The sequence below is a fragment of the Bombus vancouverensis genome, chromosome 5 (assembly GCF_051014615.1).
Source record: "Bombus vancouverensis nearcticus chromosome 5, iyBomVanc1_principal, whole genome shotgun sequence".
Lineage (NCBI taxonomy): Eukaryota > Metazoa > Arthropoda > Insecta > Hymenoptera > Apidae > Bombus > Bombus vancouverensis.
This window is the reverse complement of record NC_134915.1, coordinates 16,407,502-16,434,364: the sequence shown is the minus strand read 5'-3', so window position 1 is coordinate 16,434,364 and position 26,863 is coordinate 16,407,502. Positions and strand designations below refer to the sequence as shown.

At 37.4% G+C, this 26,863-nt stretch overlaps 4 protein-coding genes across 9 annotated transcripts in view; 2 read left to right on the top strand and 2 right to left on the bottom strand.

The window, feature by feature from the left end:
- The window catches only part of Asap (ArfGAP domain of ASAP), a 55,778-nt gene extending 49,561 nt beyond the window's left edge, over nt 1-6,217 (bottom strand). For all 3 annotated transcript variants that reach the window (XM_033337664.2, XM_033337667.2, XM_033337674.2), the window contains exon 1: nt 5,498-6,217. In XM_033337664.2, the coding sequence (XP_033193555.1) occupies nt 5,498-5,623 (126 nt within the window). In that variant the 5' untranslated portion in view covers nt 5,624-6,217. The remainder of the gene's footprint in view (nt 1-5,497) is intronic.
- Nucleotides 6,218-6,773: 556 nt separating this feature from the next.
- LOC117158605 (small ribosomal subunit protein eS19) lies at nt 6,774-7,757 on the bottom strand. Its single transcript, XM_033337689.2, has 3 exons — nt 7,618-7,757; nt 7,370-7,440; nt 6,774-7,203 (listed from the first exon to the last, which is right to left on the bottom strand). The coding sequence occupies exons 2-3, from the start codon at nt 7,438-7,440 to the stop codon at nt 6,810-6,812; spliced, it is 465 nt and encodes a 154-aa protein (XP_033193580.1). The 5' UTR covers nt 7,618-7,757; the 3' UTR covers nt 6,774-6,809.
- A 336-nt stretch (nt 7,758-8,093) lies between these two features.
- Nucleotides 8,094-14,460, top strand: LOC117158602 (persulfide dioxygenase ETHE1, mitochondrial). Of its 2 annotated transcripts, none has more exons than XM_033337685.2 (6): nt 8,094-8,320; nt 9,223-9,367; nt 11,987-12,172; nt 13,063-13,151; nt 13,831-14,041; nt 14,189-14,460. In XM_033337685.2, the coding sequence occupies exons 1-6, from the start codon at nt 8,186-8,188 to the stop codon at nt 14,251-14,253; spliced, it is 831 nt and encodes a 276-aa protein (XP_033193576.1). In that variant the 5' UTR covers nt 8,094-8,185; the 3' UTR covers nt 14,254-14,460. The 2 variants fall into 2 exon arrangements, with proteins under 2 accessions (XP_033193576.1, XP_033193577.1); XM_033337686.2 differs by lacking the exon at nt 8,094-8,320 and adding an exon at nt 8,430-8,643.
- Nucleotides 14,461-17,520: 3,060 nt separating this feature from the next.
- Appl (amyloid-beta-like protein) overlaps nt 17,521-26,863 on the top strand; it is a 50,343-nt gene continuing 41,000 nt past the window's right edge. For 2 of the 3 annotated variants that reach the window (XM_033337682.2, XM_033337683.2), the window contains exon 1: nt 17,583-17,863. In XM_033337682.2, coding sequence (XP_033193573.1) covers nt 17,807-17,863 — 57 coding nt within the window. In that variant the 5' untranslated portion in view covers nt 17,583-17,806. Of the gene's footprint in view, nt 17,864-26,863 lie in introns of all 3 variants that reach the window. The other variant, XM_033337681.2, reaches the window with a different exon arrangement.

The window sequence follows — 26,863 nt, the reverse complement described above, 5'->3', positions numbered from 1 at the left end:
TTTTAATATTTCTAACATTTTTTGGTATTTCTTAATAACGAAACGCGATATTTGTCGTAGGATATTTCCTATCTCCCTTTTTTCCATATACATTCCCCTTGTGTAAATATTCTACTAACAGGTTTTAATATAATCTCCTACGACCGGAATTTGCTTTGCTTATCAGAGAAAACCACCAATATGATTACAGTTTCTCAGATTACAGTGCTTCGGGTCGAAAACTGGGCACGGACAAACTGATCGGTATAATTGTATAGTAATAAAATACGTTTTGGATGGCGCGGTAAGAAATGAATCTGAAGAAATGATTTAAAAACACGATCGACAAAAATACAGACGCGAAAATCTCGAAAGAAATATTTTTTAGATATCTTGTCATCTCTTTCGTTAATTCTAACGAGCAGCCTCGTTAATTCTATTCTTTGCTTAGAAACGTACAAGCGTTTGCTGATTTATACAGAATTATACAGAATTTAATTATAAAATTACGGATGAAAAAAAAAGCTGTAGCGAGGTTCTATTCTTGAATCAATAAAATTAAGCTACGAATAAAATGGAATTAAGCAATGGAATTGATTCTTAACAATGAAATCCTTTTGTGTTACTTCGGAAGCATTTTTATTCCCAAATTATGTCTTAAGTAAACTGCGAGTTAGATAAAAAAGGAGAAGGTTTTTCTCAACCGATAAAAGGATTATCGCGATTAATTGAAACGACGATATCTAAAATCGGATAATTCGAATAATAAATAATTTGAATTGATAATCTATCGTATCCCTCGGTAGGTGATTTTTTAGTCGTTAATTTATTCTTATTATATATTTTTTATTCCTTGTTTTAATAACACTCGTGTCTCATTGTTACAAATCGATCAAAAATTTCAAACACTGATAAGCTACTATGAACTACTCGACGAGATACTAACGACATAAATATTAATTTATTTAATTGCTACGATATGCGAAACTTCGTAATACCGTATCTTAAAGAAATTTATGAATTTCAAAATATTTACTAGAACACATATTCGATTTTGTTTATTCAATTTCAATTAGAAATATAACAAATGAAAAAATGAATCTGCTGTCAGCGTACAAAGTAGGTATATTAACAGAAAATAGTACGCGTAACTTTATTCCATACTGTTTCACCATAACTTCTTATTATACAGAGCTACTTTTAAATAACATTTTTACACGAGATAAAGAAAACGAATAGATTGAATAAATGCACTCGTGACTCTCAGATTACGCTAAACAGTATAGTATTCGTTGCTGATTTATTGACTGTAATAAATGAATGTCAGGGGGCAGCATTATTTATTGTCACGATAACAATGTGCTATTGTACCACATATTGCGATAATTTGATCGTCCGTAATTTTATTTATAGATACGTATTTCTATTAACTTCCATTTTATGCTTGTGCATAAATTAAACTAGGTACGAATTAAATTAAAAGTTTCATTTCAAGAATATTCGTAGAACGAACAACGTACATAGAAAAAATAATAATGTTCAGCTGCATCTATTACTCTACGATTTCATTTCGTTCTTTCTGCTAACTAAACCTCCAAACAGACTATGCTCGTCAAAGATATAATTGTTAAAAAAATATATTTGTAATATATACAGGGTGGTTGGTAACTGGTGGTATAAGCGAGAAGGGGGTGATTCTACGTGAAAAAAGAAGTCGAAAATATAGAATAAACATTTTTCGTTCGAGGCTTTGTTTTCGAGAAAATCGACTTTGAATTTTCGGTCGGTACGCGTGCGGTGCGTTATAACGGATCTCGCTGTAGATCGTTGTACCACCAGTTACCAACCACCCTGTATATTTACAAAAGAAAGAAAAAAATAACGTCAACGTATATTTATTAAAAAAAAAAAAAAAAAACAATTTGCCGTAGGAGAAAGGGGTGACAGAAATATCGCGTGTAACATCTACTTTACATTCTGCAAGTTTTGCAACCAAATTCCTATTTCTCCGCCAAATCCTGAAATAAACTACTACTACTACTATTACTCTTACTATTACTGCTACTATCACCAGAAATTTCACTATGAAGCAACGAACAAACAATTCTACGAATAGCTTCTGATTATTTTATAACTGTCGTATTCGGGTCATCGAAAGTTTTACGATATCGAATATCGTAGCGTGCGAGAAAGTGGTTGGAGTAAGTGATCCCCAAATTACTGGAAGCCATGCCATCATTCCTGTCTCTATTATTATACATCATGAAGAATACTTATTCTATTTGCATTATCATTGTTGCAGAGTTCCGTGAATCAATCGCGTCGATGAATCGAACGACGTGAAATTAATATTGCCCTGTTGTTTACGTGAAAAGATAAACACGGTGTCCTTGAAACAGTTGAAAAGTCGTGGATACCATTACGCTGTATGTAAATGCTGTATACATGTAATTATAATTTTAATATAAACGACTATACGTCTGCGATCGTTTCTTCTATCGTTCTTTAATTCGGATAAATAATTTAAAAAGGGAATTTATAATCGAGCTTGGCATCGCGTTATACATATAAACGTATAATTACGTTACTTTGCATAATGCATCGTTATAATTTCCGTACAAGTGTTTATCGACGGAGAGAATTCCGCGCTATCGACTTTAAAATCAACGCTAGCCTCAGCCAGTGTTCCTTTGTGAAAAGAAACTTCGGTTTAGTAATTCCATGCATAAATTCCACTTCCGACCGCACGGCACACTTTCCGCGCCAAGTTTCCTATCTACGTGTGTTACAAAATACGCCCACGTTTCGATAATATGTAAAGGAGAGGTGTCGCAATGATAACGTTCGCCTTATCGCTCCTTACCGATTGTAATTAAACGCCATGTGAACTAATGGAAACGCGATACGTATGCACAGATCGAGCCAGTTCACTTTCATAAACAAATTCTGTCGTAGCCCGATAGAAAATACATTTTTCGCTCGTAACATGTAACTTCCTTTGTTTGTAAACAAGCGTACACTGTATCTAACCTGTTAAACGTATTAAAAATTTGTGGAAAGTTATAGAGCGATAGAAAATACTTTATAAATCAATCTGTTATAAATCCGTCCAACACTAACCTACCTTACCAGACCCGGTCAAACGACCGGTTTAATTTAAAATTGTACGTTTATTGTTATCTCCTTTGCTCGTCCAAATTGATGTACATCCTTATATCATCCGATTGATTAATTTTTCAATTTTTGTTAATATACAGTTAAATAAAGTTAAATATTATTCTCGATACTTGATACGAAGTCTAATATTTAATAATTCATGTAATATCGATATCGCGTTAATAGGTATTCAGTACACATTAATGCAATAATGTTTTGCGCTGTTCGTTTGTCGTGTTATGCATACATTTTCCTGCAAATGTAAATGTAACAATAAGCGTTGCAATAAACGATTTGCAACGATATATATATATAATACTGACATTTTATGAACAACGTCGAAAATATTACTGATCAAGTTTCATGAAAAAAGTTGCAGCTAGTAAGTAAACAAACATGGTGGATAGCCGAAAGAATATGGCTCGTCGTTAAGGTTAGTGCGACCAGACGCTATGGGCGCTTCGATTTGAGCAGCAGCCATCGGTGAAAATTTTCACGACCTCGAGCAACTTGGAAACGGTTCTCGCGACTACTTTGGCCACCGATATACATACACGTTATTTCAGCCAAGCAGCACTATCCGCAAGAATTACGATGCCTGTTAAATTACGAAAGACACGGGCAATAACATTCCTCGCCGATAATTACGGTTGCCATATTACGACTATTCGTTGTTACAAAAGATCCATTAGCCGCATCTGCATGAATCGCGTTCGCCGGACGCCTTCTTTTCCAACGAAACGTTTCTATTTTATTCCACAACGTTTCCTAGACGCACCTTGCGTTATCCTCTTAATTAATCTGACTCAAAGTCCGGCCATAGATGTAACGCCTTGCTCGTAAGAGCACGTAATACTGCGAAAATACACTATCATCGATCAGCAGGCCGTATACACGGTGCCCGAGTAAATATATGTATAAACATTCCTGGATCCCGGTAATTCGAGCGATTCAATGCGTGCACCAGTGCCATTAACACGGCGCACGGCGCTAAAATACTTACGACGAGCCTCTTTAGGCCTTACGATTGTAACATTTATTTAATTAAATATATATGTATATATAGTAATTTTGAATGTTTATTGTTACGTAGAAATCTTTTTATTTTCGACAGAGAAACAGGAAATCTTCCAAAATCTTTCTGACATTTATATAAAAACTAATCAAATTTTATGTGTGCAGATTATATATACATATATACGCGCCATTATATACAAGTGAATCTATCTTATCTGCTAGCATACAACTCGTGTTTTGTATTGTTCCGTTATTGCGTTATCTTTTTAGCTTTAGTTTTGATTCCAGTAATTATTATGGAGAATTTTTGCCGTGCAACAGGCAATTACATGGCCGTCTGTTACTCTAAATAAATAAGTAAACAAATATCAATGAAAATATCAATGAAATACGACTGATCGAATTGAGGCCAGAGATCTCATGAAAAATTGTACAAATGAAAGAAAATTGATTCTTGGGTCTAAAACGACTCATCGATGGCCGTGTCAGGCGTTGAAAATTGCTCGTGGATCATTATTTTCCTCTATAGGAAGACTTACGCTAACGAAATACAGCAATGACGGCATGTCTGCGTGCATTACCCGAACTGGAAGTCGCGAATCGACCGTAAGCGACATTTACATCATCGATACGTGGAAACTGCGCGAGAGATGCAGGCTAGAAAGAGAGAGCACGGTAGAAGTTGCGTGCAGCATCGAAAGACATTCGCAAGAGGTTAATGCGATGCGTGTTGCATCGAAAAATCGTTACATCAATAGTGTTAGTGGATATCATAGGTAAGGCATACCCATGAAGTATGTAATTGTGGAACGCCCACGCATTAGAACACGCGCTCGACCACCGCACTGATCAGAAACCTCGGTAAGGTTACGTTGGATATATGGTTTTCAACACAGGTTTTGATGGTCGACAAAAAATGTACCTTAATTCCTTTAACGCTAGAACTATAACTAGACTATAACTAAACCTGTGTCAAAGAGATCCAACTGATAGATATATATCATTAAAAATCCTGAAAAATCTACTATTGCAAAATACACTGCGGATATTTATGCGGAAATTCATATTTTGATGAGTATCGTTTAAAAAAGAAGGAGAATTATTAGTAGAGAATTGTCGTAGCCACTAAGAATTACAACGAGTATTATATTTTCGATATTTTACGCATTTGTCCGTGTTCGTATTTTTGCACCATTAAATTTCTCATAAATGCATAATAGTTCACAGGTCAGTTCTAAATCTGAAAGATTGTAAAACTGCAGCAAATCGAAATTGCACATTTCGTCTATTATGATAGTTCTAGCGTTAATGAAGGGAACGTGTATGTATGCAAGCGAAAATTTACCTCCTCGAGGGATGTGATTGTCTGTCTGCATTGTGGCATCCGCGAGACGAAGGTGGATGTCGTAGGCGAATTGTAATCCTCCCTCGTCTCCTCGACGAACTCACTTACGGCGATTAGGCCCGGCATTTTTTCCCTCTTTCTACCTATATTGGCCGAAATTATGGGGAGCCCCCGAAATTTGTCACCGGTCTAGCACTGTTAGTGCCGTTACACACTCACTTCACTCGTCAACACCACTCACTTCACCGTTTCTCCGGTGCGCACCATAAATTCCGCGGGAGGGCTGTCACCTTCTGTCTCCTCCCAATGCCGTTTCCCGTGACGCACGGTAAACGTCGTCCCGGTGCGACGAACGGACCCAGAGAGGAGCGCCCGCGGGAGGGGGGAAGGACACAAAGAGAAGAAGGAGAGGGAAGGGGGTTGAATAGAGGAGAAGAGAGAAAGAAAATTCAAGCACACGGTCGTCTGTCTTCTCTACCAGCGAGAGACACTTGCGCGACACGATTATTTCTTTAACATTTTGCTTGATCGGAGTTTCCTGCACTGACTGCGAGGAAACATAGTTCGCACCTTTTCTTGGTTCGCGCGGCTCGCGTTGCATACACACTTTCACGCGCGTACGCGGCTGCGTCCCAGAAAAATCTCTTTACACCTACTCGTCACTCGATCTAAAATCAACCTGATCGGTGCCGAAACGTTTTCATCCACGGTCTAAGTTTCACTGAGACGGCGCTGCGTACGCTCGCACCTTCACCATCGAGCTTGAGGTTAGGGAGAAGGTCGCTTATGCTCGGATTCGTTGGTGCTACCATCTTGCGTCATTATTGTAATTTTCGGCAAATTAATTCCGTTCCAATTTGAAGCTTTGATTTATTACTTGTGATGTTACAAAGATGTATCGTGTTAGATGTATAATATAGAATATATGTAATTGTTCATTAATATTGTTATAACAATGTTATTTTAGAGACATAAGTATAGTAACACTAAACATCTTATAATTTGTAGAAATGTGAATATATGTATACTTAGGCATATGTCCTAAAGTTTTACTATTGTAATTACCTTTTCTGATCTATGAATAGATCATTACAGCTTTACAGAAACACGACGATTAGGAGTATTAAAAAATAAATTGTAGCATCAAGCGTCAAATATAATTACACATTTTTATCAAAGTTTACTTTAATTATTCGATGTTTAACTTATTCAAAATTACCGAGACTTAACTTAAAGTACAGTAAATAAGGTTTGGACACAAATATAGCTATCAAAATACAATTTTTTCATTTTTATTATAGAAACAGAAAAATTAAAGAACAAGAGTCTCTTGTAGCTTAAGTTGTTTTTTGCTTTTTGCTTTCACTTGTGCAGCGATGCGATCTAAATCTCTACGACCTTGACTGGTAAGCTTACGTCCACCCAGTGGAGCTTTTTCAATGAGTTTCAGTTGTTCCAAGCTTTGAAGAGCTTTACGGGCAACACCACCTGCAGATCGGCAGAAGTGGCTGGGATGGGTGCCGTTGCGTTTGCGTCCTCCAAAGATTTTTGTTACTGCTCCAACACCAATTGGACTACGAATATAAATATGACGAACCAAAGCCGCGCATCTAATGTAGTACCAATCTGGATCATACGGAGCAAGTTCCTTGAAGCGTGCAGATTTTACGATGTCAACCCATTCTGGCACTCGCATTTTGCCAGTTCTAAAATATTAAACAAATCAATAGTTATACTTAAAAGAGTTACGGGTATACGTATTTTGAAAATGTAAAATATAAAATATACATATTTTGTTGTTAATCTATAATAAGCTTCTATGTCATGAAAATTTTTGAGGTTAGTTACATCTATATAAAAACAGTTACTTACTTTTTCAAAAAGGCTGCGAAAGCCTTAACGAATTTGTGCTGGTCAACGTCCTTAAGCGTTACAGACGGCATCTGAAACAAACATCGTGATAAAAAATTGTCAACAATGCAAATGTTGTACAGGTTTACTCCACACGTGTATTGTAACAACAATATTGTAGAGCTCAATTGAAGTACGTCATGTATATAAATATACATGTAAATATTATATAAAGTACGTTAATTACTTTGTATTATAACTTATACTACCTTTCTTCCTACAATAATATGGCGAGTTGTGGAAAATTGAATAAAGTAGACACCTTTGTCCGAAAGCCAACCGGAAAGAGGGTAGCAAAAAGATGGTGCTAGAAGCAAATTATTAAGTGGCAGCACTAACAGGAAACGACCATGAAATTTCGATACATAGAAACGCGTCTTAATAAAAATATAGTAGACTATTTGTTTGATCGATAATCAAAATATACATAATTGAAGAATATGGTTTAGATTTTATCTTCGAGATTTTGAACTTTTTACTACTTCTTCGATTATGTTAGGGTATAACAAAATTTAAATAAAGTTTCGTTTATACATGTAAATACATTATGGTAAGTTTCATGACATATACAAACGAGGGGTTTACAAAGTTTACTGATATTATCAAAATACAAACTAAATACTTGATAAAGATAACGTAATCGCAAAGATGAATTTTATTTTAATCATGACGTCATTTTGATTTTGACGAACAGCGCTGCTGAACGTGTAGTTGCAAGTGAGAACATAAATACGTTGTTCCTACGACATAAAATAGAGATTCCGTTAAACTTTTGTTATGTTTAAAACTTTGTGTCAACAGTATCTAAAATCTTCGTTTTCTAAATATAATTTAATCACTATGAATTCCTGTTGTAAGGGCGTAGCGTTAACGGAGCCAATCCCTTTCTCGAAAGATTTTCTTTTTCGTCAAGTAAGTCAATAACTGTGCAGATTTTCGTTCTGTTGTGTGGTTGTAGCGACATCTGACAATTTCTTATGTATTAACAGTTTCAGAGAATCAATTTTTACGAATTGCGCATTTCACGTTGAATGTTATTCTTTTATTAACTTGATTTATGATTCATACAAATCTTGTTATTTGTATTTAAATTTGTAATTTATATTATTGCTCTACTATTAATTTTATGAATTACGTAACGACTGTAGTTATGACATTTTCCTTGATAGTAAGGATATTTTCAATAGTATTCTGATATACAAATACTACAAATTAATCGTTATCCACAGTGACCGGTAAGTAATAATTTTCAACGGCTTTCAGCGTAACAGAATTATCGTAAATTATACAAAGTTATAAACTCACATGCAAAGTAAAATTATGTAAAATTGTGCAATTACAAAAAATTATTCATCGTTAGATTGCGGATTTTTATGCAGATTCATATTTTCGAGAATACAATTGAAAGAGTAGACTTTCGGTAGAACGTTGTTTTACCTATCGAGTATTACTAGATATTTTATTCATTTTTTCAGCGTAAGTGCTTTCTGTGCAATTCTGCACTTTCAAATTTCCCATAAAAATTCGCAATCTATTCGTCGTCGATAACGTAATTACACAGTATGTAGATTTTTCTAAAAATGATTTCCCACAAAACAATTTCATAAAGAATCCTATGCTTTATATATCTGTGTAGAATTCTAAGGCAAATTTCGTCTATACCAATACTTTTATTTTGCCATTGCATTTACATATTCATAAATTTGATCAATAATCGTAGTCTATCGTAAATCCGTCAGAAATTAGAATCTTCCATAAATTTCAGTTTACCACTTTCGAGTCCCTTTTTAACAAGTTTTAATTGAAATTCTTAGATGTTCGACCCCGTGTCCAGTACGTATACTTATCTATTGGCCGACATCGACGATAAGACCGCGATCTTAATCGACCCGGTCATCGAATGGGCAGAACGAGATAAAACCATTATTCAGGAATTGGGATTAACGTTAAAATATGCTAGTAAGTTGAGAGTATAATCACGTTCGCAGAAATCATTCTCCATTCGCTGTTGCTTGAAATTCGCCGCAGTACCGGAAATAGGTTGACCATTTTTTGCTGCACAGAAAATAAAATTGGATTCACGGAATATGTTTTCCCAGGCGAACAAATTTTTCATTCTCGAGAAACGACTTTGAAAATTATTCGAGGGTGAATATACTTTCAGCTGGAACAAAACTGAACGCTTTTCGTTATAATGCTTTCTGGTCTTTCGGTAAAACTATATGCGACAAAATTTCTCTTTGTCCTCGTGCGTAGTAATATCGGTCGAGATATTTGCAAAAATGCTGTCAAATAGGGATGCGCTAACGGCAGAGTGTACATTTTTCATTGCAATGTACACATCTATATGTTCATGCTACTAACTGATCGAATTCGTCGCACTGCCAATATGTAAATGATTAAGTTAGCTTTAAGTTAATCATTGTGATATTACGATATGCTCTTTTGTATCATATCGATTTATAAATTTACATCTATTATATGCGAATATGTACCAATACTACAGACTCGTAATGAAATTTAATCAGTGGATGTTCAATCAAGCATTATCATACATGAATCATATATGAAGTACAGATTAACTATCCGGTTCGATGAAGATTGATTTTTTAAGGACTGAAAGTTGCGTTGAACGATATAATCGAAGGGTACGGTGAAAAAGTGATGCGTGTCACAGCTGTGATAATTTTTCATATTTCTATATTAATCATCGTTCATTTTATCGTCTTCGCGGCATATCGTGGCACCTACTCTTCCGTGAAACGAGTAAATATTTTGTAAAATATAATGCTTTTAAAAATATATTTAACATAATAGCTTTTGCGTATAATTCGTAGCACTCGCGTTTCGTCGTTTCGAAATATAAAGATCGATAAATTAGTCGTTCGTTAAAGTCGAAAGATTGCCATTTATCGTTTGTTTCGACCAATTACATCCACCAGTTGTAGTAATTGCAATTCATGTCAAGTTAAAAAAAAAAAAAAGACATCGAATTTCACGAGAAAATTTTCTCTCGAAACGTAACGTTTTCTCTTGTAAATTTATAATATCGTAGCGTACATAAAGGTACGTTTCTTTTAGAACAATTCCATTGTTCTCAATTTTACCATGATTTTCAGTTTACCTTGTAGAGAAGCGAAGCGCATCAAATCTTGTTTGGACGTAAAAGCTGTGTGTTTAAGTGCATTATTCGGTTGATTTGTTCCGACTGCGAGGAACGAGCAACTAAATTAACCATCAGTTGTTTCAATCTGATTACATTGCACCGGAGAAATGTGCGACAGTTAAAGATCGCGTACGATGAAACAAAGACTCGAACGATTTAATGTACCGTGTTGATATATCTGCCGGTACAATAGGTCAAAAACGTTCTTGTCGGTTAAAACTTCTTAACTGCAGTCTATCGAGCGCGAGCACAGCAGTCGGTAATTCAATAATTTAAATGAAGTGCTGGTATTATTAAGGAAACCGTGCGCTTAATTGTTCAAATTGCCACTCGAAGTCTTCTATACCAACTGAAACGTAAAAACATCGTCTCTTGAAAACATGTAATTATATGGCCATCGGCTTATTGAAAAAGTTAAGGAGCACAGTTTTATACATTGTGTACTGGGTGTTTCGCGTAATTGGATGGCGCTGCATACATATCGAAAATAAATAGAAATAGAGAAAAGTTTCAAGCGGTATAACGAGAAATTATAGACAAAATTTATATAACGAATTAATATTAATATAATTAAGACAGATAGCTGGAAAAAGCGATATTCAATTTTATATAACATATCGTAGTGGCGAACAAACGGTATATTGCGACGAATGAAAATATTGGCACAGATTGGCTTCCCTTGTCGAATCTGCTGTTTTGTAAAGACCACGATTCTTTGTTTGATCTTTTCTCTTTTTTTTTAGAATATAACTTTCTAATTAGAAATATTTAAAGTTGGAACGAAAGTTTGAAAGAAACGATATAATTTTATTAAAAAAGTAACGACGTTGCAACTCGTCTTTCTGAAATTTCTTTGTACTTCTAACAGTTTTAAAGATATTAATTTCATTCAGTTCGACGGAACATCGAATGGACATAGACTTACGACCGCAGTAAGACTGGAAGTAAATTCAAATGGAAGTTTTACCATATTCCGCGTCTTCATTATCATTTTTCTCGATTCGTTGCCTCGTAATTTCCTTCTCGTATTTTCTAAGTTCTTACCGATTTAATTGACAAACTTAATAATTTAAATGCAGCTCTCCGCCGCTCCTTTTATATTTATCGTTAGCTCCTGCAAAAATAAATGAAAACGTCCGTGGAAAGCATCGAGCGACAAGTGTCATCGCTTCGCTGAGATTTTTAATACAACGGAATCTCGACTTTGCGGTTATATTTTACTCGAAACACTGCCGACATTTCCAGTAATTCGATTATCCCGCTTTGCTGTAACTAATTACTTCGGGTAATCAAGGTTTCGCTGTATTATAAATGAATGGCGAGAAGGAGATGGACGATAGTGGTCGACGAAGAGCGCTCTCGTGTGTGTGCACATGATCGCTGATAACCGTTTGGATAAACGCCTTTTGCAGTAAATACGCATATGCACGCTGATCATATCACCGGAACAGGAAAGTTGAAGAGTTTGTTACCTGGTTGCCAGTCAATGATATCACGTAGCAGCGGCGCTAAGGCTGATATACTCTTGAATCCGGATGACCAAATAAGCTTTGGCAAGCATAATTTACTGGTGTTGCCTACTCCCGGACACACCGAAGGTCAGCTATTTTTTTTTTTCGTCACGTTAAAAGCAGGTACTCGTGCTTAAGAATGAACGCCATTGTTAATAAATACGCGGACGTTTTATTCGGCGAGAGAATTTTGCTTTTGCATAGAGACGTTTGACGTAAAATTGAAACGAGAGATCACGCGTAAAGTATTAGGCGATCCCATAAGATCGTGCCATTTTTCCAGCGGTTATATATGTTATTTTTTTTTTAAACACCTACGAATCGTTGTCTTAGGTATTTTCAGAACATTCGACATCTCTTGAACTGTCAAACCTCGTGATTTTTCAACGAGATTCTGAATTTTATCTTCGTCCGTCCGAGGAGAACGCCCGGGCGTTCCTCGTTTCTAAACAGAAATTCCCAGCTCTAAAACGTTGGAACCACTTGCTACAGGTGCGAGATGAAAGCGCATTTTCTCCGTAAACAGCACATATGTTTTTCGTGGCAATCGTTACAGAAGTTCCTTTCCGAAATTCATATAACACGAGATGTCGAAAATGGATACGCGTTTCACTCGTGATTTTTTACCGTTAGAAGTCACTGTGTTCGCTATATTACGATCTTATACCCACGAAAATCTGCTCTAGCCTGTTCTCGATCAGCTAAGCTCAAGTGCGTTGGTCCCTTATCGCCGTATGTTTATAAATCGACACATGAAATGTATACACAAAAGTGGGCACGAACTTATGGGATCACCTAATAATTTCCTTCGTATTTTTGCGTTTGTTCGAAACACCAGGTATTTCGTACCGTTAGACAGGTATCAATTAGATGGAAAAGAACGCAGCAGGGTAAAGCACAAGTTTTCAATGGATTCGTATCCCAATGCATCGGAATGCCAGCCAGCTCTCATAATCAATACATTCGTATTTTAACAGGTTGCGTTACCTACGTATGCTACGAACAAGGTATAGCATTCACAGGCGATGCTTTGTTGATACGCGGATGTGGACGAACAGATTTCCAGGTTTGTGCGAAAAAGAATGACACGTACGTTGTAATAAGAGTTCATAAGTTAATAATTTAATACGTTCATAATTAGTCAAGTGAGTTCATAATTTCGAATCTAAAATTACGACTGTGAAATGTGATGTAAGATATAAATACGAGTATAATTTGAAAATTTTACGACGCTGTAGAAATGTAGAGATTCAAAATGAATTTATAATCGTACCCAGTTGTTCTATAAGAACAACTGGTAATTATAATTTATGCAAAATCGCCGAATTAGTCTGATATAATATGGTTGTTTGATCGCGCGCTATCACGAGGAATCTCAAAAATCTTCTAAATATCGCGTTTTACGTAGCGTGGTTAACTTATTAACCGCAAGGGGATGGTGCGGCCCGTTTAGTCTGAAAATCTGGCGACGATATTTTACACGGGAGAAGTTGAAGTAAAATTGTGCGCACGTTCAATATCGTACACGGTAACTCTTGCATACACGGGCGCATCATTTATTTAGACGCTAACAAGTTTAAAAGCCGACGTAGATACATTGGTACTTGAAACGGTTTACTCGAAATTTCGTCAAAAATCCGTAAATTCACGCGCACTATGCGTACGCGTCGCAAGAGAAACGTCGTTTCATTGTTTCATATTCATATTGGAGGAAATTAATATTTTGCAATTTTCTTGCGTTACAGGGTGGCTCGGCGGAAGTCTTGTACAATTCAGTTCATTCGAAAATCTTCACGTTGCCAGCAAATTTCAGACTGTATCCTGCCCACGATTATTCTGGTAGAACAGTAACCACGGTGGCCGAGGAGAAGGCCTTTAATCCTAGATTATCTAAATCCCTAAATGAATTTGTCGACATAATGAACAACCTTAATCTGGCGTACCCAAAAATGATCGGTACATTAATTCGCTTGCGTGTCGTTTGAAGCGCGAGCCTTGATTTTCGTTTGAGAACGTCGTCTGGAAATTTACGACGGCGGCTGACATTTCCGCTGGCTACGTTTTTGAACTTTCGTAATGATAAAATCTGTTTAACCTTTGCAGACAAAGCTGTACCGGCGAACAAAGTTTGCGGTCTATACGAAGTTGCCAAGGAACAGAAACCATGAAGAGACGAACTGGCTGATATTTTTACGTTCATCGATCGGCTTGTTGTTAATTCGATTTGGTCGTTTTGCGTACGATAATAGCGCATAATATAGAAGAGTATCGCATGTAATAGTAATATAGAAGTAAGAGTAATATAGAAGAGTAGCGCATAGTATAGAAGAGTAATATGGAAGAGTAAAAATAAAAGTAACAATCTAAAAGCGAAACGAGGTGGCCCATCGTTGTTAATTAACACCCTCGACCTGTTTAATTTTGAAATTTGCGCTAGTATTAAAATTAAAATTAAAATTCCGCGTAAAGAAACGCAACGTCATTTCCAAGCCTTTTGTTCTCGTTAAACGCTATGGCCACGTCTTCTAAATAACGTATGCTAAATTTTATACACTAATTAAATTTCCACCCGTGCACAGCGCAGGTACCCTGAACTCGACGCATAATTATAATTCAAAATAATTCCAACCGTATTTATCGCACCGTACCAACCGAGCGTGTTCTTATTTCTCGACCGAATCAGCCATAGTTCTACCGTAAACGCGTTATCGTAACGTGCTATCTTGTACAAAGGAGATTTTACATTGGCATAGGTAAATACGTTGAAAGAATTAATCGGCGTGCGAAAGTGGATATCAGCGGCGATGAAAAGATAGCGCTGGTTAAAATTTCGCCGATTTTACGACGTCCCATCCACTCAGCTACTTTGACGTTTATAGGCGGGCTGATTTTCTGAAGCACGCGAAACGAAACGTAAGACGGTAATAGAGATGGAGGCTGCTGTAATCGGGTAGTTTAAACGGGCTGTCTTGTCGAAACTCGGGACGAAGAGACCCCCATGGTGTGCCGCTGGTTTCTACTGCATAGCTGAGGGTTGAAATCGATACCGTTTCCAGGGTAACCGGTGGGTACGGTGGCCGACACACGGGCAAAGGTATGGGCCAAGGCTATCTGCTCGTGCGTTTTCATGCTCTTCTGAAAAAAAAAAGAGGAGGAAGAAACGGACAGAGACGGTTAGCGGGGCGAGGAGGAAGAAAAACAGACGAAGCCACGCGGAATGTGTAATTTCTCTGGGTCCGATGGCTTAGACGGAAAATAGAGAGAAGTCGAACGCACGGGGTATGCGGTTGGTTAACAAAAATGAAATGTCAAGAGACGTTAAGGCGTACATACTTACGTGCACGCTTCTCTAAACCGTAAAAACGACAAGAGCCGGGAAGCGAGCGGATGCAACGAAACAGTGTTGGCAATTCGTCCGGTTTAAAGACTCGTTGATGTGCAGATATATATGCCGCTCACGATATTTCATTCTGTACCGTTTGATTTTGTCTTCGTGTACCTCGTCGTTCCTCTTGGCCTCGCCTTCATTACGCATTATAGACGTATGAAAGTATTAGAGACGAATATAAACGATGTCGTAGCGTTGTATATTACACTTTGTGTATTAATAGGGCTATTACGGCCGCGTATTAGCGACGATATTATGTAAATGTACAGTAAAAAGGTAGTAGCCCCTGAAACGTTACAACTCTATCGTCTTTAACGTTTGGATGTTCATCGGCGGATACATAATTCGAATCGAATCGCTTCTTTTTTAGTCGCACCCATTTCTCAGCATAATTAACCACTATCGTAGCGTACAATTGCATTAGATTGATTTATACGTTATATCGTACTAGGCTAGCCTGCTATCGGCTGATCGTAGGTACGTCATGACAATATTTATATCAACAATATTTATAATGGACATGCTATTTGTGACAAATGTCGATTACATTGCTGCACTAGATCGTTGCGGGTGGATTAGCTGCAGAAGTTTCGCGTCAAACTGAATCATTGCTTCGTGTTTTAACGCATTAACCACTACTAACCTGATGTTACGTGTTTCTACAGTTAAGGCCGGATAGATCAATTATCAACGAAATCAACAAAGGAGAATTTTTTCTATCATCTGAATTAGATAAAAATAGGCGATAATAGACGACAGTATGTGAAAGCAAACTTTTCAAATTCTTCAGTAACGCGCAATTTCTCCAAATCGTCAAACTGATCGACCGACCTTAAAAATATTCGACGATGTTTCCTTTCAATCATGCGCATGTATAGCGAGCGCGGATACCACGTTTATTCTGGTTTCCTCTTTTTTTTCCCCGTTTGAAATCGAAACCCGAAGTGTCAGACGACTGCGACGGATGACGCGCCAAATTCTGTCATCGCTCGGTATTAGCCAGTTCTCTATTCGTTGGCTGGACGATTCGGTTCACCGTATTAAATACTTGAAACGCTTGAAATATAGACGGATTGAATTTATGGTTTAACCGAATATTTATGCAATTATGCGTTGTTAATCGTACACGTATTCGGAATGGTAATGAGTACTGTACGATTCGGTCAATATTTATTACATATGTTAAAACGCGATTATTATTCGATGATACTAATGTTATCAATTTAATCTTATTAAATTTTAACGATACGTGGATATCTTAATTATAGTGTAAATTACTTTCGCGATATATCGATTCGGTATTTTAGTTTCTTCTTATTTTGTACGTTTCATCGACGTTGTAAATTTTTATTGAAAAAAGAAAAAAAGAAAGGAGAGAAATTTTCACAGAAAATAAACGAACGTTTCGAACGAAGACTGAACGCGGATATTATACACATCTTTTTCCGGATTTTCGTATGCTGAATTTGTTTTCCAACTTTACATTTAAATATTACAAAATTTTGTAAAACGTGCGCTCACGCGCGCACGCAAACAAAGCAGAAAACATTTTCAAGGTGATTTTATAAATAAAAAGCGGTAGTATGTAAACTCGTCTCTAGAAAATAATTTATAACTATTCTTTTTTTATTAAATTTCTTAAAATACAATTTTTCTAATCTCAATAATGCATCGTCGATCATGATTACACGTATTTCCTTAAAAACAGTGTACTTTAGTTTAGTTACTTTTAATTAGCAAAAGTGATATTGTACGTGAGAAATAAAACAAGAAAATTTCGAAATACTCGTTTTAAGTCATCGGTTCGTGTAAAAGTTATTCCACCGATTAGTATTAGTAGTCTGGATAGATTAGAGTAGTCAGGTGTTTCGTTGAAAGCAACATTTCCGGCGGAAAATCTGTCGAAAGTTGACAATTTCGTTCGAAGTATGTAATACCGTTTAAAATCACGATATTCCCGCTACATTATCGACTGACCATTGCGCGCATGTGAACGCACCCTCCGGCGCGGTCATCTAGTGACAGCTTTTGATTGGTCGAATCGTTTCAGCGGCACCGGCGCCGCGCTTCACCTCCATCTTGATTTCTCGTGAAGCGACCCACCCAGCAGCAGTGTCACAGTAGTACGCTGTGCTCTCGTATACGGCGGGTGAGTGGTGGCTTGCATACAGCAAATTGTTCAGCAACGTTTCTGCCGTTTGTTCAATCAGTGCGTCGTCGTTTTTTCGTAGAAGATCGAGACGAGTCAGGGAATCGTAACCGGCCTGAAATCGAAACGACACACATAGACATCGTGCGGGGAGTTTTATAGAGAGCCGACCAAACGAAGGAAGATGAAGGGGATGCTGGTGCCCGCACTGCTGGGCGTCTTGATGGTCTGCCGGGTCCAAGTGAGTACCTGTATCAATTTAGCTATGAAATAGAAGAAACATAGAACAGATAACGCGTAGACTTACGACTAATTAGAATCGATCGCCTCGGACAATTTATTCGCGACCAGTCTCGATGACAATTTTTATTTTTTTACCCTCTCGTCGAACAAGCGGCAAATGTCACGCGCAACGCGCATCACGATCGATGTAGTAGCCACGGTGTACCTGTCCCGTGGAAATTCCCCTTAAATGCTTGCCAATTAAGCCGTGTGTGCTACCTGTCAAATTGTTCATGGTGCTTCGATCGATGCCACCGCACGATGCTTGATGCGTTCATTTAGAGTGCATTATACCGTGTACGTCTCTGTAACGATCGACAGCTCGACGTTACGAGAATGTGTTTGCTTTCGTTCGAGGACTACGCGATACATAACCGCCTACTGGACTCCAACGCTCTTTCCATGCGACCAAGCGGCATTAATTCGATCTGACGTTATATATTTCACGATATCCTGTCCTCGCTACTTTCCTGGCTATTTTAAACGTTAATGTCATATATCGTAATGCGACGATACCAATTCCTCTTTTTTATCGAATCGCCTAGATTCTTGATCGGGAATTGGGTTTAACGAGTAAAGATTTCTTCGCGCAGAGATTCTTGGAATAAGACTATGTTAGATGCTGTGTTATATTATATAAAGAGTGGAACTTGCACGAGAAAAATTAAAACCAAAGGTATATACGAGGAAACATATAATTTAAGAAGAAAAATTATTTACCACTTGTTCATATATTTTGTAAAAATCATTCGAATTCTTAAAACTGTACTAAAACGTTATACGAAACTCGTATGAAAAATTACGAATTGGTCATTTTGACTACCGTAGTAGTTGCAGTGTTAATCGTTAATTTTATACACATCGAATCGCTCGTTTCTTCGAAAATCAAATAATTGTCAACGAAATCGTAATTCGCGTTGTCAATCTTTTACATTTGAAATTTCTCTTCTAACGTCTTTATGTAACGTTCGATAAGAACGTTAGCTTAAGAAATGCATTAATTATCAACGAGATCGTAATTCGTGGTTTTCATCGGGTCGTAAAACGACTGTAAATCGACTTTCAACTGACTCACGTTGGAAATGTTGCTTCGAGCGTCCTTATGTAACGTTCGATAAGAATGTTAGTTTGAAATTCTGGTTGGCAAAGTGTTAACAGTGTCGGAGCGTCGCCGCGCAACTTTCGGCGTGTTCTTTTTTGCCGGGGTGGAAAAAAAGAAGCACGGTCCTTAGGAAGCGTTCGCTTTTAAAACGTTTCAAAGCGCACCTATCTCGGGGGAGTAACCTTGTGTATGCGCAAATTATCACGCACGAACGAACATAGGCAAAACTACGGAGGCACAGACAAAGCAAAGAGATTGCAAATACGTAAGTCGGGAAACGGATTTGCCAACGATTTTCTCGTTAACGTTAATTCCGTGTGACAGTTCAATTTACGTGCTCGTTCGTCGCCATTACTACGAAATAGAATCGTGTCTAATAGATGGAAAAGTTCCTACTGGCAAGATGTATCGCACCGTTTGGTCGTGGAATACGACTACAGAATACGAAATAGGCAAGATCGTCCGATTAACGGACGAAAATCACGGATAAATAGTACGATGACTACGACTTCGTTGATCTTTTGATTTTTATTATTATCATCATATCTGAAGTTAAACAGGGAGAGCAACTTGTTCGGTCCAATGACACAAGCCTTCCATCGATGTGTAGATGACAAACTGACGAAGTTTTGCGGAAACTCCGATGGCTTACCTAGCATCTAGAATATGAAAATCGATAGCTTCGAGAAATGAATATTCTTGATGGAAATATGTTTCGAGAAAACATCGTAAGCAAATTTAGTAAGAGTACGAAACTCGCGTATTTTATCAAATTGATTCGCTTCTTCTGGATATTGTCTCGACTCGCTGTTTCTTCAAAATTTCTAAATGAACTTCGGAACGACAGAACAATTTACGTAATTGTTAGAAATCGTCGAACAAATCACGATTATTCTCGATGTACCCATTCTTAAATCCTTAAATTTACAGTTTTTTAAACACGAATAAAGGAATGTACTATACTTCGTTACGATATTGCTTTCACGATATTGTCCCATTGTCGGACACAAATATTTCAATTGGCGATCGGAATAAAACTTTTGTTCGTCGTCAACGGGTTGCATTCTCCGAATATCAGAATCGAATCACCGCAGTGAAGCGAAAATTCATTGACGCAGCCACATCGGGTTTTCTGGATATTCCAGCGGTTTTGTACTTAACAGCAATTACGATCTTCACCTAGATTCGCCACGTAGCTAAAGGCACGCGGTGTCGCACGATTGAAACGCACAGTTAAAGATCTGCCGTGCTTTTCGATGTTTCCTCATTTCCCGCGGTCCCATTTCTCGCCGTAAAGCCTGGTTTTTACGGAATAAGAAAAAAAAAAGAGAAAAGAGAAAAGGGAAGGAAAGAGAGGAGGAAAAGAAGAGAAAGAAGAAGGAAAAAAAAAAGATATTCCGTCGCTTAAATGCGGCTCCTTGTCCCCATGCTGGCGTACGAGAAAATGCTCTGGTAATGGAGGACGGAGTAAATGAGGACGAAAGAGTTTCAATGCATTTTTCATTTTCGACGCAGATTCTTTTAAGGTCACCTTTCACATCGCTATTTTCTCTCGTTTTTTCGTCCGCCCCTCTTTTCCCTATTTTTTTCTCTAGTTTTTCTTTTCCTCTATTTATTCCGTTTATCTGCTTTTTCTCCCTTTTTTGTCTCGCTTTTTTTAATCGAACTGCGTATTAATACGCTAACGGAATCGATTGCGCAATTATTACGCCGAATGGCAAGCGAACGCAAATGATTTACTCGCGCGAAACTCCGCGTCACACGCCCCGCGATAATTTAGCGACGATTAATCGAGTGGCTGGAAATGAAAATCTCGCGCAACGCGCCCGAGTCCCAGTGTCCAACGGCTGGATGCGCGAAAGAGTTTGTTACGAAAAAGAGAGCGGCAAATACGTTGCAGTTTATGCGATTCAGCCTAGTGGTTTGATAAATTGCGCGAATCATAAATTCACGAGAATGCCGGTTTATTTCGCTATTCGGCGCCCCTTGTTCCAAATGTTTCGCGCGTTAAGCTACTAACTAAGTGTGCAGCGTTCGCGTGTTAAATACTGGCTAACTAACGAGCGAACGAAACGAGTTATCGTTTGTGCAAATTGCGAAAAATCCGATAGAACTATGGATACGCGTTATGGAAGCGCATCTGATATAAATCAAAGACGCGAGGTGACTTTTTATAATTCGAGAAAATATTGCGTTGGCAACTAAGTGATTGCGGACTTTGTCAATACCACCTAATGACAAAATCCGCAATAACTTAGTTGCCAAGGCAACTGACAATTCGTCACAGAGATGCGGGATGATAATTGCATTTATTTCTTCTTTTTTTAAATTTGACAAAATCAGTAGTTGGAAGGAGAGATAAGAACGACATTCTATAATTTGAGAAGATATTGGGTTGGCAACTAAGTGATTGCGGACTTTGTCAATACCAACTAATGACAAAATCCGCAATAACTTAGTTGCCAAGGCAACTGACAATTCGTCACAGAGATGCGGGATGATAATTGCATTTATTTCTTCTTTTTTTAAATTTCACAAAATCAGTAGTTGGAAAGGGAGATAACAACGACTTTCTATAATTTGAGAAGATATTGGGTTGGCAACTAAGAGATTGCGGACTTTGTCAATACCAACTAATGACAAAATCCGCAATAACTTAGTTGCCAAGGCAATTGATAATTCACACACAGAGATGTGGGATGATAATTGCATTTATTTCTTCTTTTTTTAAATTTCACAAAATCAGTAGTTGGAAGGAGAGATAAGAACGACTTTCTATAACTCGAGAAAATATTGGGTTGGCAACTGATAATTCGTCACAGAGATGTGGGATGATAATTGCATTTATTTCTTCTTTTTTTAAATTTCACAAAATCAGTAGTTGGAAGGAGAGATAAGAACGACTTTCTATAATTTGAGAAGATATTGGGTTGGCAACTAAGTGATTGCGGATTTTGTCAATACCACCTAACGACAAAATCCGCAATAACTTAGTTGCCAAGGCAATTGATAATTCACACACAGAGATGTGGGATGATAATTGCATTTATTTCTTCTTTTTTCAAATTTCACAAAATCAGTATTTGGAAGGAGAGATAATAACGAAAAAGGTGAAGGAAATTCTCGAAATTTCATTTCGTAATAGCCGCGCGAATTGAAAAGAACTCGGCATGGCAGGACGCGAATGTATTTGCAGAAGGAAGTGGGAAATGAAAAGCACGCGGGAAAAGCGCGATAAGTTCGTATTTATTGATTTTCTGACAGATTTGTCGAGAGATTCGACGCGGAGATTAATGACCGGTAAGTCTTGTTCGAGAAGTCGATTCGCGTGGTTATTAACTTGGCGAACGGTTGAGAACGATACGGAACTCGCTGTGTTTTTCCATGGAACAACCCCTCCGGTTGCAACGCCGGTTTCTCTTCTGCTTGTGAACGCTTCGAGAGCTTTTAACAATACGGTGTTAATAAATCGTCAGTGCACCCGTAAGGGCCATTCGGATAACAGACGGTGACGTGAAGTAGTTTCACCGGTGCTTATAAATTAACAGCTAGCTCGACGACCTAAATTTAGATATTTGGATTTAACATCGACCGGTACATAAAACACAATACAGAATCGTAGTCGAATTCCTCGCGGATGAATCGATACGCGTTTGGCTACTTTCGTGCAATACGAATGTGCAGCGGAATCGCGAATTTTCTACAGCAGAAACGTTATTATAACGATCGTTGATCAATTATCGACAGGTACTGCGAATTTCCAGGCAACTTTGTTTATTTTCCAAGTATGATCGAAAAGGTTGTTGCAACGAGAAAGTATTAGGTGATCCCATAAGTTCGTGCCGTTTTTCCAGCGGTTGTATATGTTATTTTTTTTAAACACCTACGAATCGTTGTCTTAGGTATTTTCAGAACATTCGACATCTCTTGAACTGTCAAACTTCGTGATTTTTCAACGAGATCCCGAATTTTATCTTCGTCCGTCCGAGGAGAACGCCCGGGCGTTCCTCGTTTCTAAACAGAAATTCCCAGCTCTAAAACGTTGGAACCACTTGCTACAGGTGCGAGATGAAAGCGCATTTTCTCCGTAAACAGCACATACGTTTTTCGTGGCAATCGTTACAGAACTTCCTTTCCGAAATTCATATAACACGAGATGTCGAAAATGGATACGCATTTCACTCGTGATTTTTTACCGTTAGAAGTCACTGTGTTCGCTATATTACCATCTTATACCCACGAAAATCTGCTCTAGCCTGTTCTCGATCAGCTAAGCTCAAGTGCATTGGTCCCTTATCGCCGTATGTTTATAAATCGACACATGAAATGTGTACACAAAAGTGGACACGAACTTATGGGATCACCTAATATATTAGATTGTCGAAAAAGTATCTTTCGTTTTCTGAGCAAGTAACAGATGCTTCATATTATTTTATCGAATTATGTATAATTCATTTTGTTTAGAGAATGGTTCATTCTCATAATTCGATAAAATAATATAAAAGCAAAAATGTCGCGCGTCTATTAATTCCTTATGAAACGGAAGAAACTTCTTGGATAAGCTAATAGTTTCAGTCTGCGGTAATTTTGGTAAAAAGTCGTTTAAAATCGATAGGAAATTGCTTTCTCGAGTGTACTACAAATTCCTAGTCGACTAATATCGTTAATATATTACTAATATATATATATATATATTTATTATTATATTAATAAGAAACCTTTGCGCTTTTGATGTAAAATTTTCGGCCACGAAACCCGCAGTTCTCTTTCTCTTGCGATAAATATAACTTCGATATTGGCGCCGGTGTTCATATAGAAAATCCTTCGACCAAAGAAATGGAATCTGCCAAGTGGGAAAAATGGCAAAAGTAAATAAGGGAATGTCTGTAAACAGAAATCCAATTAGTCGTAGAAGCAGAAAAACTTTCTATACGATATAGGATTTCAAAATACATTTCCTGTATTTCCAAGCGCCACATATGTGCAAGCGTTTTAAAATGTTGATTTCGAGCGAGAGCTATTGGGTTGGCTACTAAGTGATTGCGGATTTTGTCAATACCACCTAATGACAAAATCCGCAATCTCTTAGTTGCCAATCCAATACAAACCGAATTAAGTGAATCGTCGTTGGTCCCGATACTATCGAACCTAAGTAAAGTTTGACGGGGGAGCTGCTGGAAATTTGATTCATCGGATTATCCATAACGATATTGTGGATATGCACTCTATTTTCGAGTATTTTAGATGTGTATTGGGTTGTTCGGAGAATTCGTAGCTCGTTCCTGTATCCTAATCGATACAAAGTTGCGTGTACCGTAGGTCTGGCGAGATTGCATGGGAATAATTTATCAGCAACTTCTGACAAATAACGAAATACTAAATTCCAAGAAATACTCTCCGCCATTAGCTTGTTGCATAACGAACGTCGCTTTTCGCGGTCTTGCTTTACAGCCATTTCGAATTTCCAAAGTGCTCTAACAGCTGAGAAGTTGAAGGGAACGCGGTACAAACGAGAAAATGTTCAATTTACCGAAACTTCGGCTAAAGTCAAACTCTGATAGGGAAATCTGTATCGCGTTAAATATGAAAACACATTACTGCGATATTACATGGGTTACGTATTGCACAGTATGTGTGTGTGTGTGTGTGTGTAGCTTAAGAGAAATAAAGATATATGTGTTTAATTTAGTATATGTAATTTGGTAGATGTAAAAGGGAATATGTGTGTTTGGGATGAGAGTGTGGATGGGTGTGGACCTTTGAACGTGATGGATAGCCTAATTAAAGTATGGCAACGAGTGGGAGTTAGAAATACGTAAGCCAGGTCTTCTTTCCTGTACCGCGAAGCTGAAAAATAAATAAATAAATTATATCATTTATTTATTTTTCATAGCTCTTCCTCTGCGAGCTGCAGCGGATCTCCAGTTACTTTTCTCTTCCGTTTAACCTTGTCGTTTACTTTTCTAACCACCGAGCTCCACTCTTTTAACTCTCGTACTTAACATTTAGACTCGCAATCAACGACTCGGACTCGACCTTAGAAGGTAATTCTTCTATTTCTTATTGTCTATGCTTTTATCGCTTGTATTCTTAAACTTCAACGATCTACGGGTTCGAACAGAAACGTAAAATAAGAAACTCCGTATGAAGGATGGTCTAAAAATCAATTGCCACGATCTTTCAGTTATTTTCGATAGTCGGACAACAGAATATTTCGAAGGAAAGTCGATCAGCTACCGATCGATTGCAAGTTATAATACAATATCGCGCGGACTTGAACGACGTTTTTACTTCGACGAAGAGTCAGAGTGACGTTTATTCTTTTAAACGGAACAATGCATAATTAGAATTAAAATCGAACGGAATATAAAAAAATTGTTCCATTTAAAAAAAAAAAAAAATGACGGTGACATTGACTCTTGATCGAAGCATGACTTTTTTTTAAATTCATAATATTGCAATCTGTACTCGACTGAAAGCCGATTAACTTTTGTTCGAAACAGTTTTTTAGCTGGAAGAACCATGGAGACTGATTTTTAGACCACCTATTGTATAAAACAGATTGCTATTTATAAAATATTTCTAAAACAATATAGATAACATATTTATAAAAGTAAATTTCTACATACACAAGGATGCTGGATTATTTCGACATTTTTGTACTTATAGTCTTAGAGAATTATGTCATTTTTCCACTCGACTGTTCTTGTTCGTTCAGAAAGCTTTCGTATTTTACTTCTTCATTGGCCAGGCAATTGTTTTAGAGCAATGACACCTTTTTCTCTCTGTATAATGAAGCACGCGAGAACTCGATTTCCTGCTATTTTCCTTCGCGAGTATAAATTTTAACAAACGTCGGTAGATTCTACTATAAATTTCTTCCAATTTCCAAGGATTGAGATAAAAATTCTCGCCTATCGATTTCGATGATTCTTCTTTCGTTGAAAAACGTTGGAAACGGATCGTGCTTATGCCAAGTATTCGTATCGCGACGATCTAACTGTAAGTACACTTGAAATACAACAATCGAAACACAAATATAAAATATATAAATATTACCACGATATTTATTAATAATTGTATGAAGGTAAAATTGAAACCGGACAATCGATAACAATTATTTCGTACAGTTCGTACGAATTAAACGAATTTATCAACGATAGGAAAATGGATACAATTCGATGGAAAATTACTCGACTAACGTAACATACTTGAAATGTATTCGCTGTGTAGGCGGTTCATCGAAATTCCAAATTACCGACACGGTTTGTATTTTTAAAATCGCTCGAGCAACGATAAACGTTAATGAGCAAAAATATAACTTCACTTACTATCGTTCGCGTATTGTATTTGTAATCGTGCGCTCGTTTCTAGCTGTTCTCATTCCGCCGGCATGATTGTGGCCGAATAATTGCAAAGCATTATCCCAGCTATCTTCTCTGCAGTCTGCCGTCCTTTTATATTGGGTTACGGCTGCGAGCCTCAGAGGAATATTATATTCTTCTCTTCTTGTATGTAGGTTATTAAATCTTACAACGATTTCAAGTTAGAGAAACGTAGCGTATTATTCGTACTACGTATAATGCGTTCTCTACATTATTTCCTTTCTATCCTTTCGGTAGTTCGTCGTTTTCGTTGCTGCAGTGCTTTGAACGCTTCAATAAGATGGGAAAATTATGATCGTTTAATCTTTCTCGATCGGACGATAGGCGTAATACGCTTGGCACAAGATAGCGGTAAAATCGTTGTCTTTGTAGAAATTGTACAAGGATTATAGGATTTGAATCTATAATCTGGTTGCTATATATTGTTGAAGTGGACACCGCTTCTAAGAGAACTCTACATCTGGTCTTTTTA

What these genes read in the sequence shown, in the direction of transcription:
- LOC117158605 (XM_033337689.2), bottom strand. Translation starts at nt 7,440, where the DNA reads ATGCCGTCTGTAACGCTTAAGGACGTTGACCAGCACAAATTCGTTAAG. An exon ending in TTCGCAGCCTTTTTGAAAAA is followed by an intron (nt 7,204 to 7,369) that starts GTAAGTAACTGT and finishes TTAATATTTTAG; the next exon opens with AACTGGCAAAATGCGAGTGC.
- LOC117158602 (XM_033337685.2), top strand. Translation starts at nt 8,186, where the DNA reads ATGTTTAAAACTTTGTGTCAACAGTATCTAAAATCTTCGTTTTCTAAA. An exon ending in AAGATTTTCTTTTTCGTCAA is followed by an intron (nt 8,321 to 9,222) that starts GTAAGTCAATAA and finishes TGAAATTCTTAG; the next exon opens with ATGTTCGACCCCGTGTCCAG. An exon ending in GGCGTACCCAAAAATGATCG is followed by an intron (nt 14,042 to 14,188) that starts GTACATTAATTC and finishes TAACCTTTGCAG; the next exon opens with ACAAAGCTGTACCGGCGAAC.